Source organism: Pezoporus occidentalis, unplaced genomic scaffold (genome assembly GCF_034315485.1).
Source record: "Pezoporus occidentalis ecotype Australia unplaced genomic scaffold, CSIRO_AGI_Poc_V1 ctg91, whole genome shotgun sequence".
Classification (NCBI taxonomy): Eukaryota; Metazoa; Chordata; class Aves; order Psittaciformes; family Psittacidae; genus Pezoporus; species Pezoporus occidentalis.
The window spans coordinates 2687637-2705164 of record NW_026916273.1 but is presented as its reverse complement, the minus strand read 5'-3'; the positions used below and the strand labels follow the sequence as shown (position 1 = coordinate 2705164).

At 55.8% G+C, this 17528-nt stretch overlaps 1 protein-coding gene across 2 annotated transcripts in view; it reads left to right on the top strand.

Moving 5' to 3' along the window:
- Positions 1-17528, top strand: part of PPARGC1B (PPARG coactivator 1 beta) — a 43987-nt gene extending 26459 nt beyond the window's left edge. The window contains exons 1-12 of one of the 2 annotated variants that reach the window (XM_062605342.1): positions 2184-2428; positions 5467-5640; positions 7701-7913; positions 9689-9805; positions 10571-11717; positions 12508-12544; positions 12938-13002; positions 13573-14347; positions 14780-14855; positions 15493-15614; positions 15944-16098; positions 17239-17528. In XM_062605342.1, coding sequence (XP_062461326.1) covers positions 2369-2428; positions 5467-5640; positions 7701-7913; positions 9689-9805; positions 10571-11717; positions 12508-12544; positions 12938-13002; positions 13573-14347; positions 14780-14855; positions 15493-15614; positions 15944-16098; positions 17239-17342 — 3045 coding nt within the window. In that variant the 5' untranslated portion in view covers positions 2184-2368 and the 3' untranslated portion in view covers positions 17343-17528. Of the gene's footprint in view, positions 1-2183; positions 2429-5466; positions 5641-7700; positions 7914-9688; positions 9806-10570; positions 11718-12507; positions 12545-12937; positions 13003-13572; positions 14348-14779; positions 14856-15492; positions 15615-15943; positions 16099-17238 lie in introns of those variants that run through there. The other variant, XM_062605341.1, reaches the window with a different exon arrangement.

The following is a 17528-nucleotide window of genomic DNA, read 5'->3' as shown; positions in this document are numbered from 1 at the left end:
CACATGTACAGCAATGTGGACAAGCAGCAGTTGTTTTTGAACAGTTTGAATGGAAGAAAGGATCAACCTGCTATTTGTTTTGTCCAGCTTTAAATGCCAGTGCTGGTTTTTCCTCTTGCTGGCTGGGCTGAAGCGTTAACAGATCAGTAGAACTAAAAAGAAATTAACCATCAACAGTGCAGAGGGCGAAATGCCCTGCTCCTAGCAGGACTGGGATGTTGCATGCCTCTGTGCAGACCTGGGAGCCTGGGATTCCAAGCTCCTCATCCCCAAAAGCTGGGGAACAGGGTGAGGGAACAGCAGTTCGCTGCAGCACAGCCTTGCCTTGCACCCCTCTTGCCTCCTTCTGCCATGTCCCATCAGTGTGTTTGCAGGCAGGATCCCCATGGCCTTCACTGCCTCCCGAGCAGGGACCACTTGCCCTCTACTTTGGGGCTCTTGGGCTATAAATATCAGGGGGTGGCGAGGGGCAGCTGGGCCAAGGCACAACCCGACACCATCTCTCCCTCATTCACAGTGACATTTTGTCAAATGCCAGCGGGGAGGGGGTTGCTTATCTGCTGGCACACACTCTGGTGACCTTCACAGCTCTGGCCAGGTGCCTCCGTGCTGTATTTACACTTATTTATAGCTCTCTCCTCCATCCCCATCTCTGCTCTCCTTGCCAATACTGGAGGGGGGTGCCCACCCCACAGTGGTCCCTTTGCACTGAGAGGGAGCTGGTGCATCCTTGGGGATGATGAGGGGCTGGCAGCATCCAGTTTTGCTGCTCCAGAGCACTGGTGGCCTGACCAGGGCTGGGTTTGGCCCTGGCACGGGTCACGGTGACTGCATGCCCCCATTGCCTGCTGGGCTGGCCGGGGAGGGTGCTGGGGGCCTGCAGCCCCTGGGCAGGGCTCGCTCTGCCTGAAGCAGCGAGCGTGGTGTGCAGTGGTGCCCAGCGCTGCGCCAGTGCCGCCTGCCCGGGTAGGAGCTCATCCCGGAGCCCGGCTCCCTGCGCGGCTGTAATCCCCGTTTCAAGCAGTCTGTGATTGCGGATTTCCCTGATAAGACCGGACTGCTCCCTCCAGAACCCCTGCAGGAGGATTTTATTTCCTTTCTAGAGACAAGCCTGGGGTGAGGGCGAGGAGGGGGAAACTCCCCGGCTGGCCATGAACACAGGCACCCAGCACCAATGCTGCCCATGCTGCCAAGGGAGGGCTGGCGGGAGCCGGCGTTTCATGTTCTTGGCATTTCTCACCTTCTGCTGGGTTGGGTCCCAGCCGAAACGCTGCCGGTTGATGGGGGGCTCTGTCTCCAGCACGTGGATGTGTATTTATCCCCTCATGCTTTGGGTAGGAGGCTCCGTGCGGGGCTGAGTCACCGCTTCGGCTCCCCGGCGAGGATTTGTGCTGCCTGTTTCTGGCTGGTTCCTTCAGCCCCTTCTTTTTCTCCGTGCAGCAAAGCAGCGTGTGAGTGACAAGGCACTTGCAAAGCATCCTGGGGCCATGTATGCGGGCGGCAATGCAAATCTGCCCTGCCGGGCTTAAACAGGATTAAGTTCCCTCCCGGGCTCTGCTCACATCCAGCGCTGCTTGCCCGCCGGCAGGCTTCAGAAGCTGAGGCACTCGCAGCCTCGCTAAGCACGAGCGCAATGCATGTGCCATTGCCCAGTGCGGAGATAAGGGTGATCGTGAGGGGACAGGAGAGGCGGCCATGAGGGCAGAGGGGAGAGCAGGAGCAGCCATGAAGGAAGATCATGAGAGGAGAGATAGGGTGGCCATGCGGCGTGAGAGGAAATCATGAAGGGGCAGGAGAGGTGGCCGTGAGAGATGAGGGGAAATTGTGAGGGGAGAGCAGGGGCGGCCATGAGGGGAGATCATGAGGTGAGAGATGGGATGGTTGTGAGGAGAGATCGTGAGGAGACAGGAGGGGTGCCATGAGGGGAAACTGTGAGGGGACAGGAGAGGTGGCCATGAGGGGTGAGGGAGGAGCGTGAGGGGAGTGGTGAGGTGGTTGTGAGGGGAGATCATGAGGTGAGAGCAGGGGCAGCCGTGGGCCATGAGGGGAGACCATAAGAGTACATCTTGAGGGGAGGTGAGGGGTGGCCACGAGGCGTAGGGGCGGCAGCTGTACAGTGAGGGGCCACCATGAAGGGGCAGATGTGGAGTGACTGAGTGGAGATCATGAGGGGCAGCCATGAGGGGAGGTCAGTTTGCCCTTAGTGACGTGGTTTAGCGGTGGGCTTGACAGTCCTGGGGTTAACGGTTGGACTTGATGATATTAAAGGTCTTTTCCAACCTGGTTGATTCCATGATTCTAATTGTGATTGCATTTCTGCTAGGGCTGAGGTCAGAGCTGGCTCATGCTTTAAAGCAAGTTGAGGAGGATGTCTCTGGGAGGAGGCCATTCCCCCACATACCCTTCACCTTTCAGCTTTGGTTTTCAGGTGTGGTGTTGCTGCAGGGCTCTCCTGCTGCTGCAGGGGAGGGATGCTGAGGCTTGGGCTCCTGCTGCCCCAGAGGGTGTAGGTGTGTGGCGCGGGGGCACCCTTGGCTGCCTGGGCATCGCTCTTCCCCGGCGCAGGGATCCATAGATGTGTTGTAGCGAGCCACCGGTCGCAGCCACGCTGCAGTGCACACAGACCAGGTGTCTGGGCTGGAGGATGCCTCTGACTTTCTGAGCATGTCTCCATGGGTGTTTGCTGGCTGCACACCAAGAACCCATGGCTGCAAACTCCCGAGTAAAATTAGAACAAAAGTTCACTCCTCTCCCAAGGCAGCAGGAAATGCAAAGGGTGGGAAAAGGGAAAGTTAGGGCAGATGGAGTCCAGTGCCCACAGGCAGCCTCCCCTCACCACTGCCACCTCTACCCATGGAGGGGGCTCGGTCCTGCCCCAGCCCTGCAGCCGGAGCTCTGCTCTCAGTGCTCAGTGCTGGGCTAGCGGTGCTCCAAGTGATGGATTCCCACCATGGACTCAGGTCCGTAGGTGGCTGGGCTGCTTAAATGACCCTTTGGAGCAGTGCAGGGGAGCTGGGGCCATGGCTTCCTGCTGGGATGCCCTGTGGGTGCCCATGCGGGTGGCTGTGCTGAGCAAAGGCTCTCCCTGCTTTTTCCAAGGAGGAGGGGGACTGGGACAGGCAGAGCTGAGTCTGAGGCACTCCTGACCTAGGCTAGCCAGGCACCTGGGAGCATCTGCTGCCAGCCACTGCCTCGGGATGGCTGCACACAGTGCAGTGCCGGGGCACTCCTGCCTAGAGGGTGCCCAGAGAGGGCAGCTCAGCAGCGCCGGATTGCAGGAGTTTATTTTTACCCAGCCCTGTTGCCAATGGGGACATGTCACATCTGTGGAGTTGATCAAAAGACATCCTGAGCCCTGGTGTCAGCTGCTCCTTGTGATCTCAGCACCAGGATCTTTTCCCTTGTGGCATATCAAAAGGAGCAGGAGAATTTGACTGCTCTGCTATTTTTAATTGAACACGCAGACACACACACACATATATCTATGTATGTATGGCTTTTCTAAAAATAAAAGCCTTTGCCTGTGTTCCCATGGGAAGATTTGGGGAGAAGTGGGAGCCAGGGTTGTTGTGAGATGTTTTCTGGAGCAGGCACAAGAAAAAGGAAAGCAGGGACAGGCTACAGCAGGTAAGGGGCACATCTGAGAGGCCAAAGGACATCTGATCCCAGAGCAGCCTAGCATGGGCACGAGCAGAGGGAACGGGAGAGCTAAAGGAAAGGTAACCGTGTTCCCCAAAGCTGGCAGTGAAGAGGACAGGGACTCTTGACCTACTGCATGTGCTCTGACTACCCAGAGAGCAAAGAGCTTTGCAGGGCAGGTTTGAAGAGCCCTCGCCTTGGGGGCCCACAAGGAGTATCCAAATCCTGGAGCTGCACAGACTCTTTTTGTGCCCAGTATATGTGGTGGTACCACACTCATGGATGTCTACCTGATACACCTTCCCCAGCAACAGGGTGGAAGGAGGGTGCTGGGGAGAGCATCCCCCAGCCCTGCTGTGGCCATGGCACATTTGGGCTGGCAGTCCCTTGCCAGGACACAGGCTGTGAAACTGCTCTCTCTTACCTTTGCTGCACCCTCCAAACTGCTCACCCTTTCTTCCTAGGATGGGACAGGGTGAAAAGCAGGTGGGAAATGCAAAGTGGGAGCAGGTGTGTGCACAGGAGTGTCTTCCGCTATTGCACAGGGTGTCCTAAGACCAGTGGGGAGCATGGCACATGGGCTGCTCAGCCTATGGGAACACAATCAATTATCCCAGATTATCTAACGAAAATTTAAAACAAAAAAGAGAGAACGCTGTCTTTTCCATTCCTGCAGCTCTGTTTGAAATTCCTTTTCCTTCCCATTGAGTGTTGGAGGAGACCCTTCCAGGGCACTTCAGGAGGGGAGGCCCCCATGTTCTCCTGCCTCTCTCTCACATGCTCAAATGTTTGCCTGCTCCAGAATCCTATAGCTCTGTAAATAAACTTGCTTCCCTCATTGCCCAAAACTCCCCCTGGACAGCCAATGAGTCACACTAGGCCTTTCCCCTCTGCATTTGAACCTGGATGCTGGGGGCAAAACCAAGCCTGACCTGATGCAGGCAGGGCCATGCTGGTGCCAGACCTTGTTTCCGCTGGTGTTGGGTACAGTCACAGGGCTTTGGGAGCCAGGCAGAAGTAGGTGCCTTTCTGTAGTTAAATGGAGATTCTTAGTTCAGTTTTTAGGGCTCACATCGCCCCATGTGCACCTGGACATCGATTTGTTTCCGTGCTGTTTTTCTTATCCTGCATGTGTAATGTGAGGACCAGGGTTTGTATTGCCTCCTCGGCAGTGCCTTGGGATATTCAGCTTTCCCAAAGGACTCCCCCTAAGCGGTTCAGTGCCATGAAGTGGGGACAGGGTATCAAGCAGCCATGGGGACTGGGCGTGAGCCGGGTCCCATGTGTTGCTGTCTCATGCTCCCAAGTCTCTCATGTTGTTTGCTCTGTTATTGCTGATTCCCAGGGAAGCTGGATAACCCTGGGTAGCACCCTTAAGGCACCAAAGGCAGGAATAGCTTCAATTTCCCCTAAGATCACAAGCAGCTGCTTTGCCACAGCCCAGATCCTGTGCTGTAAGCATCTGCTCACCAGAGGAGATGAGGCTTTTCCCATGCTGATGCTGCTGTTTTGACCCTTGACACAAGAGGGGGACTTTGGTGGCAGTTGTGGGGTGGCTTTTGCTAACCAGCAGTGCCAGTGCCAGACTGAGCAAACCGATTTGCAAGGTGTGCAGTAAAGATGTGCAGTGAAGAGGTGCTCTCCACACTCTGCACTGCAGTGTAATTGCTTCTGGAACTGCTCGCCAAAGCTTATTTGGAAGAGGGTCTGAGTAATGGGCTTGAGTGGGAGCGACAGCATGCGAGGAGATGGCTGCCTATGCAGGAGGCTGCTGCTGCCTGTTGCTGCCTGCCCCTCAGGCTCACCACCTGTCTGTTCTCTCCCCAGTACGAGGTGTCTGGTGAGGAGCACCTCTACTCCGACTTCCCTGAGATCGATTTGTCTCAGCTGGATGCCAGTGACTTTGACTCAGCCAGCTGCTTCAGTGAGCTACAGTGGTGCGGGGAGCACTCAGAGACCGACTCCAGCCAGTACAGCACAGACGACTCCGAGCTGTTCCAGGTACTCCCATTCTCCTGATACAGGGGACCCCAGGATGGAGGCAGGAAGAGGGCAGGGGAGAGGGAGAAGGAAGGAACACACAACTATTAATAGGTCCTCCCCAGCTGATTAGTGCTCCATTAATTTCTGCACCAGCTCTAAATGGGGCAAGCAGTGTAAGGCTAATGAGGAGGTGGATGAGCAGAGGAGGCTGCTGAGCCAACCCTCCTGTGATGTATTATTAAAAAGGAACTGGAAGAACTACAGCTGGTGTGCAGCTTATCCTGTTCAACTCCCAGGATACCTGGGCTGTGGTGTGGGACAGGAATGTTCATTTTCTGGGAGCAAAAAGCAGCCCCTTCCCTGGCTCCCCAGCTTTGGCATCCTCCCTGTGTTTGGGTTTGGGTCCCTCTGGCAGAGGGTAGCTGGTTTCTCTCCTCACCAACTCTGGGTTACATTTTGGGAGGGAGGAGGATTTATATTTAAACAAGGGGAAAAAAAAAGCCATAAAAACCCCCAATATTTTCTAACCTGCCCACAATAACAACCCTCTGGCTTTTACGCTGTGCTGATGCTGTGCTTGAAAATGGTCCAGTCCAGCTGAGGGACCTTCATCACGAGATGCATATTTTCCGCTGAACTTCCTGGGGAAAAGATAAACAGAAAAGAAATGCAAAAGACAGGCCCATTAGGAGCAGTGGAGTATGATGAAATGTATCCCACTGAACTTGTATGCACAGTGCTCTTAGGCCAATAACAGGAGGAAAAGAGAGCCAAAAACGGAGCATCCTGCTGCCTTTCCCCGGAGCCTCCTCTGGTAACTGCGTGCAAGGTTAGGGCATGGAACAAAAGATATTTAATTTTCAAACAAGATGAGAGAAACACAGGAGGCTGCATGCAGTCAGCAGTCCTCTTTGCAAGCCTGAATTTACCCCTGTGCTAATTTTGTAGCTGATGTTAGGCTGCTTCTTGTTGGACATGGTTTACATTCAGAATATGATGGAGGAGGACCAAATAGGAGGAACTCCTGCTTACTTCAGACTTTCCTCAGCTTCTGCATCCTTTTCTGGGCTTTTATATCATATTTCCAGTCTGGAAAGGGGCTCGATGGGCTATGTGGGACTGGGAGGGCACTGGGATGGCAGGAGGTGCATCAGGCAGGGTGGAGCCCAGATGGGAAGAGGGGCCCAAGGGGGCAGGTTGGGGTAGTGGGCAGGGAGGACGCAGGAACAGCCTGTGGCCCTGCTTGGCCCAGTGCAGCCCCAAACACTCACAATTCTTCTGTCAGCATCCCCAGATCATGCCATTTGCCAGAGGAAAGAGATCAGGGGACCTGTAATATAAAGCCTATCTCGTTCTGGGGGCTATGCTCTGTCAGTAGGGTTCCTCACAGAGCGCTGAGTGCAGCCAGCTTTAAGCATGAGGGCTGAGAGCCCCTGTCGACCTGGAGGTGCCTGTGTTTGGGGGCTTTTAGTGAAAACAAAACCCATACTGCTTGTGCACGTTGTGGCATCTGGCCAGTGGTGGAGCCTGGGATGAGGTTCCCCTCTGCCTTCTTGTCCACTGGGCAGCCCTGGGCCAGGCTCATGACTCTTCACATTTTCTTTGCCTTCCCCATCAGGAGAGCTGAAAATAACTGGTTGTGCCCTCTTGGGCCTCCCCAGCCCCACAGGCTCCCATCCTGGCTGGATTCTGCTCCCGGCCCCCCTCCCATCCTGGGGGAATTTGCAGCCCAGAATCAGGAGGATTTGGGCAAGGAGCCTTTTAATCACAGATCCTTTATCTGCTGCTGTTTGCCCCATGGTGGGGTGGAGACTACTGTTGGGAGAGAAGATGCTCTGACTCATTATTTTCCCACTGTGGTTGCAGGAGGACAGATTGATGCTCCTGTTCAGATGGGTCTGTCTCCTCCTGTTCCCATCCTAGTGTGCTGGGGAAGAGCTCTCCCAGATCCCCTGTGGGGTCACTGGGAAGTGTGGGTGCTGGCGTGGCATCACCAGCCCTTCCTGCCTCTGGCCCAGCATCTTGGAGTCCCTCTGCCCAGCCTAACTCTCCCTCTCTTCTTTGCCTGTTCCTTTCAGATAATAGACAGCGAGAATGAAGCACTGCTGGCAGCCCTCACCGAGACATTGGATGATATACAGGGAGATGACATGGGCCTGGCTGCCTTCCACACTATGGAAGAGGGGGACACGCTCAACCATGCCTACACCTCGCCTGCCCCCTCCCCCAAACCCACCGCCCCGGTCACGGGGGGGCCATCCCCGGCCCCCGAGTTTGATGAGCTGTCTCTAGTAAGAACCCACTTCCTACTGTTTAAGGTGGATTTGGATGAGCCCCTGATAAGCCGGCTGCATGGGTATGATAGGAAGCAAAGGTCTGAATTTTTTCATTCTAGGCTTAAAACTCTCTTTAACCGTCAATACCAAAGCATATACTTGTATTGTATACGTATACATGTTCTGCATCATTGCTGTCACCTCCATCACCATCCTCACGGGAACAAGCTGTGTGTATACAATTATATATATGAAAGGGGTGGGGGTGGGTATTGAAAGGGTGGGAGCTGCTTTGGCAAGACCCACATCTGCTTTTAATGGGATGTGCGGATGTGGGGCTGCCTGGGGGTCTCCCCTAGTGCATCCCAGCTCCGTGCCCATGGGAATGGTGGCTGCTCCCATCCAGCTCTGCCTTGAGACCGAGCTGCCCACTGCTCTCGCAGGAGGGACAGAGGGGGCTCGGCCTGAGGGACAGACAGCCCATGCCCTTGGCTTGGGTTTGAGCCCACATGCTTTCTACCACAACCCCCTCGGGCTGTGTGGCCTCCAGTGTCTACAGATGTGGTGACCTCTTGGTTCCCTGCATTATCAGGGCTCCAGCCCTGCTGCCCGCTCCTGGCCAGAGCTAACTGGCAGTACGTGCTGCAAACCACCACCATCCCCAGTCCACTCCTTCCTGCGGCTCACGGTCCCCCCCAGGGACCCCCAGCCTGGCCCCCGGGTGTCCCCAAAAGCCGGGGCTGTGATGGGGAGGAGTGACATCCAGTGGTGAGAGCGTGCATTTCCACTGCCCTGCGCGGGGGGGTATATATCACACACGATATGTATGTGTATATATAGGATGTATACGTTGCAGGGGTGGGGGGGAAAGGGTGCTGGTTGCTTCCACCAGCAGGAGCTGCACGCCTAAAGCTGTGGGTGCCCTGCTTGATGTTTCCCAGCAGACCCTGATCCGGGCACCCACTATTTCTGTCACTCCTTAAAGTCCCCCCGATGCCTGCCCTGGGGCTCTGTGCCCACTGGCCAGCACAGGAGCCCCAGATCTGTCTCCTCCATGCAGTTCCCTTGCCCCTACGCAGTCGTCTTGCTGTTGAGCTGTTGTCACCTTCAGTTGTTAGTGTGACATGGGTGGAATGTGAAATGTTATTGCTGGGTGTGGGGTATGGGTTTTTTTCCTCCCCTAACCAAAAATGGGTTTGAGTAGAAAAAAATGATATGCTGACCTTGCCATCAGATGTGGTAGCCCAGGGAAAACCCCACTTCCACCACTCATGGGCTTGACAGAGCATGTTGGGGAAGATCCTTAACAGGTCCCACAGGGGCTTGCATCTACACAATGCCTTGAGAGCCCAGGCCCTCTGGATGTTTTGGCTAAATGAGCCTTGGATGGGACCTAAGCGAGCTGTCCAAACCCACCACTTATGACAAAGTAAAGACTGTCACCTCAGGGCAGAACTGGTAGAGTGAGAAGTTTGGATACCACAACAGCTCCTCTGTGCAATGAGAGTAGGGATGCCCCTAGGAAGTAAATTCCCCCATGTCCCCACCACCCCAACCTGCTTGGGGGTCCCTGGGGATGTGGGTGAATGCTGTGGGACCCCTTCAGGGCTGTCCACTGGGATGTGGGAAATGCCTCCCTGTGATTTTATTTTTCCTCCCCCATTTTTGTGTTGCACGTTCAGCAATGGACGTGTCCAGGGCAGTGTGAGCCGGGGGGCTGCTGCCCTGCCGGCACTTTCTCCTACCCTCACTGCGATGCCGACTCCTTTTCTTGCCACTTCTCTTTGCAGCTGAAGAAGTTGCTCCTCTCTCCATCACATGTGCCCCCGAGCTGTGAGGCGCAGCGGGACGGGAGCGCCCGGCGCCTGGGGACCCCTAAATCCCGACCCACACGGCCCTGCACAAAGGTACTTCCTTAGCAGGCAGAGCTCGAGACCACTCAGTGCCCACCTTTCATGAGCCATTCTACGAGAGGTCATCAAAGGATGGTATTGAGAGCATGGGTAGACTTTGGGCTGGGGCAGGGGCTGGGAACAGGCAGGGACCGTACCACCAGCACAGCAGTGCACAGTGTTCCTGTCCCTGCCTGTGCTGGGGCTGCTCAGCAAAACTTTTGGGCTTTGTGCTGGGCTGAGAAAGGTCTGGATCTCATTTGCACCCTGTGGGGTCAGGCCTCTCCTGGCTTCCCTAAGCACTGGCTTGTGAAAGCCCTGTGTGCTCCCTGGTTGTCCAGGTCCCCAGTGACCTGCAGCCCAAGAGGGGAGCCATTGTTATGGGGAGAGCCTCAGAGCTGACCCCATCACTTAAGATAATCTCCTGAATCCCAGCAGAAGTTGCCATCAAAGATTTTTCTACTTTGCTAATGGTAATTGTGCATTAGGCCCAGCAAATTAGATTGCCTGGGAAGAGAAGCAAATCCCTCCTGGGGAGAAGGAGCATCATTGCATGCTGGCTGGGGGGTTGCAGCACTCAGGGTGGTTGGAGTGCCTAGTTATGCCCTCTAGGATGTGAGGCTGACCCCAGCCACGTCAGGATGCTGGGGGACTGGAACCAGGGATTCAAAGATGTGCGGTGGCTCTGTCAGTCTGGGGGGCTTCTCCCGCTGTTCCTGGTGCCTGTGTCAGGCTGGGGCTGTGACCTGACATAAGCTTTCTCCTCTCTCCTCTCTGAAGGTGGAGGGTCCCCGGGACAGAAGGGTGAGTGTCCCGCAGGTGCAGAGCCGCAGCTGCTCTGAGCTGCACCGACACCTCACCTCTACCGCCTCCTGCCCCCAAGCCCCCCGGGTGCCTGAGGAGTGCCCCAGCAGCAGCCACCACCTGTCCCCTGGTGACTGCAACCATCATGAGGATGACAGCGACTTCAGTGAGGACTCTGTGAGCTCCAGCGACTTGGTGACACCCCCATCCTCGGCAGAGGATGGCTCTGGCAGCCAGTTCTTCTGTGAGGGGGAGATGCACTCGGTGGTGGAGCTCATCCGCTACATGCACACCTACTGCCTGCCACCAAGGAAGCTGCCCGCCTGTGACACCGCTGATGCCATGCCCCAGCCCTGCAGCAGCCCCTACAAGAGAGCCAAACCAGACTGCCCCGCACAGCCAGGTACCCCTGGGAGAGCGCAGAGCCAGCCAGGCTGCACCTGGCAGATGAATGGGAGCTGCAAGAAGCCTGGAGCATCCTTCTCCATCCTGAAGGAGCTGCTGGCACGGGACCTGCTGTGCGACGTGAGCAAGCCATACCACCTGGGCAAGCCTGTGTATGCTTCCCTGGTGCAGCCACCTGGCTCCTGCTCCCCTGTGCCACTGACCCGAGATGGGGAGGATGCTGTTGGGACCTGCACATCCAGAGCCAAAACAGCACCAGAGAAGGGTGAGCCACGGCAAAGCCCCCGGGCTGAGGCAGAGGCACTGCAGGAGCTGGGTGGCCATGAGGATGATGCTGGGAAGCATGTGGGCACCCCAGGCACAGCCGTGGGGAAGGTGGCCCGCAAGCAGGAGAGCACTGTTTATGCTGTACGTCGGTCCAAGAGACTCAACCCTGAGCTCGACCACTGGCTCTCCTTCCTTGACGAGCCACCCCCTGAGCTCTCCGTCCCTCGGGAGGCAGGGGATGGCCGCAGCTCCCGCGATGCCCTGCCCTGCAGACAGCCCATACCATGGCCAGCACTGGAGGGCTTCTCCCCTGAAGATCCTGCAGCTGAAGTGGAAGTGGGGGGCACAGCACCATCAGCAGAGCCCCAGCCCCTCTCCCTGGGCTCCCCAGGGGATGGTGAGGTGGGCAATGAGGCTGAGATCCGGCGCTGTGTCCTCCTGGAACAAGCAGGTAAGGGGCCTGGGGACTGCCACTCTGTTCTCCCAGCCCTGGTGTGCCTGCACTGCCTCTGGTAATGTCTGTGCTGTCCCTGCCATTGGCAAGTGCTACTGGCCAGGCACTTGTCACTCAGCAGTGAAGCTGTGAATGGCCCCAAGCACAGCAGAGCCCTGACATGTGCTGGTTGGCTGTGGGGTCCCATGCATGTGGAGTTGGGGGTCTGGTTTTGGGATGCTGTTTCAATACATGGGAGCCTTCTGCCTCAGTTTACCCATCTTTATAACAAGATGAATTTGCTGTAAGGGTGATGAGGCACAGGAACAGGTTGCGCAGAGAAGTGGTGAATGCTCCATTCCTGGCAGTGTTCAAGGCCAGGTTGGACAGAGCCTTGGGCAACATGGTCTAGTATGAGGCGTCCCTGCCCATGGCAGGGGCATTGGAACTAGATGGTCTTAATGTCCTTTCCAAACCTAGCTATTCCATGATTCTGTGATTCTGTGGTTTTATGAAGGAGTCAGTGTAGCACTAACCCAGCAGGGACCAGGCTGCCCCATCCCTTCAGGTCCCTCTTCCTCTGCCTGCGCACCAGGTTCACCTGCATCAGGGCCCCAAACTCTCAGCTATCTGCAAGTGCTTTGTGAGTGGGAATGTCCCAACCTTGACAGCGTTTGCTGCCTCACAGGCAGGCGGTCCCCAGACACTGCCAGGCCAGGGTGGGCAGTGGGGCCCTGGCTCCTGCTGTGGGGGCTGGAGGAAGGTGCACAGCCTCACTGGTAACCCTGCTTCTCTCCTTGCCTTTCAGAAACACCCAGGGGTCTCACACTGTCCTTGGCACAAACGTAAGTGTGCATGGGGCTACAGGAAGCCACTGTGGTGTGTCTGGCTGGGCATGTGTCTGCAGTGAGCGGGCAAAGCTGCTTGCGTAGAGCAGACTGAGCCCTGCAGTGGGGCGTGGGGCTGTGGGGAGCCATGGCCATCGCTTGGGTGCAAGGAGCTCACAGAGCCCTGGGCTGAGGGCAGAGCGTTGCTACCTGCCAGGGGCAACGTGCCCTGGAGCTGTGGCTGGGATGGGGAGGGCACACTTGCTTGCCCCTTTGCCCCTGCACCCCTCTGTGGGGTTGCTCCATAAGGCACGATGGGAGGGGTTGCTTGTAAGCAGTGGTTTCTCAGTTTCCTTCGGGTTTTGGGACAGTTTTAACCTAAACACTTTCTCCTTATTTTCTGTTCTCCAGTGACCCAGCCTTTGGGAAGAGAAACTTTGAGCCGATGCTGACTGTGGAGCTGTGTGGGACAGCAGGTAGGACAGGCTTTTCATTTCTTAATTTTGCAGAAATCCTCCCTGGGAGGGGGCAAATTTATCCTAAATTGAGCCTGGTTCATCAGCTGCAGCTGAGCCCAGCCACAGGGACATATTCGCCCCCTGGCCCAGGACCCCTTTTTGATCCACAAACACAGGAGACTTCCCATGTGCTGCCTCCACATCCAGGCGCTGCGAGAAACTCAGGGGTGTGCGTTTGGCGGGGGGGAGCTGTTCAAAGGGCCTTGTATGGCCCATGGGGAAGGGAGAGTCCTCTGGTCCCAGCTGGGATCAGGCATCCTTCTTTTTCCCCAAGTGCCAGTGAATGATGTCTTGGATGATATGTTCAAAGCCAGGTTGGATGGGGCCTTGAACAAGCTGGTCTAGTGGAAAGTGTTCCTGCCTGTGGCAGGGGGGGTGGAACTAAATGATCTTTTCAAACCCAAACCATTCTATGATTCTATGGATGTGGCTGTGGGGCTGAGCAACCTCCTTCTTTGCAGTGTCTGTGGTGCTGGGGTAGGATGGTGGGGGCAAAGCTGACTTCTGCCCTTTGTTCGTGTGGTCTAGGTCTCACACCACCCACCACTCCGCCATACAAGCCCGCTGAAGAAGACCTGTACAAGCCAGACATCACACAGGAGCTGGGGAAGGAGGATGGGATGGCCCCCAGCCCCGGGGGAGTTGGGGATGCAGCAGCCTCCCGGAAAGCCCTCAGGAAGCACCCTGAGAGGACAGAGCTGTTCGCCCACCTGAGCCGAGCTGCCGGGCGCCCTGTGCTCCCCGAGCAGCAAGGTGTGCTCAAGCGGCCCTTCTCCCGCTCCTTTGGGGACCACGACTACTGCCAGGTCATGAAGCCCGAAGCCGCCCTGCAGAGGAAGGTGCTCAGGTCATGGGAGCCCCCAGGCCAAGTGGAGACAGAGCACAAGAGGAGGGTCCCAGCTGCGCACTACCAGGGGCTGGACCTCAGCAGCAAGGAGGCTGGCAGCGAGATGCTGTGGAAGGATGGCGTCAAACAGCTGAGAGACCAGCAGATCAGAGCCAGCTTAACAAAGCACTTTGGCTTTCTGGACAGTGCTCTTGATGACGAGGACATGATCTTCTGCAAGACCCCTGAGTATGACACCGTCTTTGAAGATAGCTGCAGCGAGAGTGGCTCCCCTGTGGAGGAAGAGGAGGAAGAGGAGGAAGAGGAGGAGGAGGAAGAGGAGCATGGCAACACCAAGCTGTGCCTGCGGAGAAATCCTCTTTCCAGGACCAGTTTGCATTACTGTTCCCGGAGCAGGTCCAGCTCAGGGTCTTCCTGCTGCCGGTCCCGATCACCCACAAGCAGACGCACCTTCAGGTACAGGGGACTGTGGGGAGGGCACTTGGGACTGTTCTTGCCCCTGCATTTTTGCATCGGTCCATGGCAGCCCTGGCTGTCTGTGCTCTACTGGCCCAAGTAATAAAGGTGCTAATTAATGAAAGGGAAAACTGTTGAAATAATTGGTACTACAGCAGCTGCTGCAAACATCAGCCATGTTCAGAGAAAGCAGTACTGGGGTGTGGGCAGGGGCCAGAGCCATGCCAGGGCTAGGAACCCCCTCCAGAATTTATTAGAAAAGACTTTCCAGCATCCTTTCCAGTGTTCCCATCTCTCCCTGGCTGCCAGTGCTCCAGAGTGTCTGCCCGCCTGCTGCGACAACCCTGTGTACCTACCTCAGTTTCTTTTTCATGTTTGAAGCTTTCTCACTGGGTTCCCCCCAGGGCTGACCTCCTCTTCCTCACTTCCCAGGTGTGAGAACAGCGAACAGTGTCAGGGCGGGAGCAGGCACCGGGGCCAGATGGAGAAGAAACGGGAAAAGGCCATCGTAAGTGAGCAGGGACAAAGCAATCCCCAGCCCTCAGTTCATCTCATGCTCTGGAAAAGCAGTGGTGCAGCCCATTAGCCCTGGCTTCAGCAGCCCTTGGTGCAGGGCCAGTGTCAAACAAGGAGATAGGGGTGGAGGGGGGAGAGAAAAACCCAATATGAAGTGAAAGCCTCTGGCAACTGGCAATACAGAGTCCTTGGCACAGAAATGGCTGGAGCATCCCACACTGGTGCTTCAGCACAGTTGGCATTGGCAGTTAGTGGGGTGAGCTGGGGAATCCCTGAAGCTGCTCAGCTGTTACAGATGTGGTTTTGCTGCAGAGGCAGCCTCATGTACCAGGAACCTGGCTTGTGCCCATAGGTGGGAGCTGGATGCAGGGTGAGTGTGTGGGAAATGACCTCTTCCTGTGTAATGTTGTGCACACACACATGTTCACACATGCCCCTCTGGCATTTTATTTTTTCCTGCAGTGCAATTTCATTTTGCCCCTAGCAATTCTTGGGAATGCTTCCCTATTGCAGCCTGATTCCCAGTGCTGGTTTGCAAGGGCTCCTTGACAGCCCCATGTTTCCAGTGCCCATCAGCAGTGTGGAGGTGTGGGGTCATGGAGCCTGAAGCTTCTCACTTGCTTTGCCAGGGGGAAGGCCGGGTGGTGTACATCAGAAACCTCTCCAGCAGCATGAACTCCAGCGAACTGAAGAAACGCTTTGAAGTGTTTGGTGAGATCGTGGAGTGTCAGGTCCTGTCCAGGACTAACAGGTGAGTGGGGAGCGAGTCCAGGGCTCCAGCAGCTACACGCAACCCCTGTCCTCAGGCACCATCAGCACTGCCAGAAGGTGCAGGGTCAGCCCTGAACCTGGCCATGCGTGTGCGAGTGATGCAGTTGTGCCACACCAGCTCCCTCAGTCAGCCAAGCCCATGGTTTCAGTGCTTTGGGCTAAGAAATGCAGTGTGTGCCCAGGCCCAAGAGCATGGGGCGAGCCGGGAGGATGGAGGGACAGCAGGATGGAGGGTGCAGTGCTGGGCAGAGCTGTGTGAGAGGGGCTGTGGGGCACGTTGCATCCTGAATTCTTTCTCTGGTTGCTCAGGGGGGATAAATACGGCTTCATCACCTACCGGTATTCAGAGCATGCCGCCTTATCTCTGAAGAACGGCACCTCACTACGGAAGAGGAACGAGCCTTCGTTCCAGCTCAGCTCTGGTGGCCTCGGGCATTTCTTCTGGACCAGATATGCTGACTTGGGTAAGAAAGCAGGAGCTGCTTTTTCCGAAGCATCTCATTTATCATCACAGAGCTGTAACAGCACATTGCACTGCTGAACACTAGTCAGGCAAGGATCTTAAACATCTTCAGAGCCTGCAGGAAAAGCCCAGCAGCTGTCATATGGCTCACTTAACTGCTCTTAGCTCAGTCAAATGGCTTGGGAAACTAGGGGGAGAGAAGAAAAGCAATTGGTGTGAGGACCTGGAGTGTGTTGGCTGCAAAACATAGCCTCGCACCCTTGGGCTGCTGAGTCTCAGCTGACCACAGCCCATGCTGTCTCCACTGTGTTTCTACAGTGCTGGATGCTTTCCAGCAGAGAAGTCCCTTTCCAGTCATTAGATAAAGCAATCAGCAACATTTCATTAGCACAAGAGGTGATCTGGGTGGTTTGCTGCTCCACAGGACAGATTCACCACACTGCACAAGCATTTTTGAGCCAAAATGACGGCACTGAAATGTGCTGCAGTTGCATTAACTCTTTCTGTGCTGTACAGGCTTCTGTAGCACCTCCTGCCTCTCTCAGTGGCAATATTTGCCAGGTCTTGTTGGACATCAGCCCTTGCAGGTGGCAGGGCTGCAGCCTGAGCTGAGGGGCAGGAATGAAACCCTGTGCTAGTCCTGCAAAAGAAGTGTGATCCAGGCCTTGCTCAGCCCTCGTTGCTGTGATCTTCAGGTGTTTCATAAACAGCACACATTTATTTCTGTACCCTCTGCAGGGGGTGCAGTGGTTCTAGTGTCCCACTTCAGGCATGAGTGACTGAGACCCAGAAATTAAAGCGCCAAGTCTGGGCTTCTCTCTGGATGCTCACTTTGACACACGTGCCTGATCTTTTAGCACCTTGTAATATTTCATCTGCTCAGAGCAGCAGTCCCTCTGATTTTGCCCATTTTCATCTAAATAAATCCGAGCCCCTCATTTTGGGCAGAGAGAAGACAGGAAACAGCACCCCACGATGAAGATCGTAGGGTGGCTGTGCAGTGCTGTGGGTAGCAAGAGACAGCACTGTCCCCACTCCCCTTTGCATTAGTGCTTGTCCAAGCTGGCTCTGCAGCGCTGGGAGGCAGCATGCTGATAGCAGTGCCCTGCCATGCCTCAGTGTTCCTCCCTGCTGTTCCCAGATTGCAGCGCAGAGGAGTCCTCCCCAGCTCCAGTGAAAAGCAAGTATGAGACCATGGATTTCGACAGCTTGCTGCAGGAGGCCCAGCTAAGCCTGCATCGGTAACAGCCTTAACCTTGGAGGAATACCTCAATACCTCAGTCAAGGCACTTCCAATATGTTTACGTTTTCAAAGAAATTATTCAGTCTATGGAAAGCGAGAGAGAGCGTGAGAGAGGAGAGCACGCGAGAGAGAGACTGCTGTCCCTTCCGATCGATGTTTACATTGAACAAAGCTGCTTCTGTCTGTGA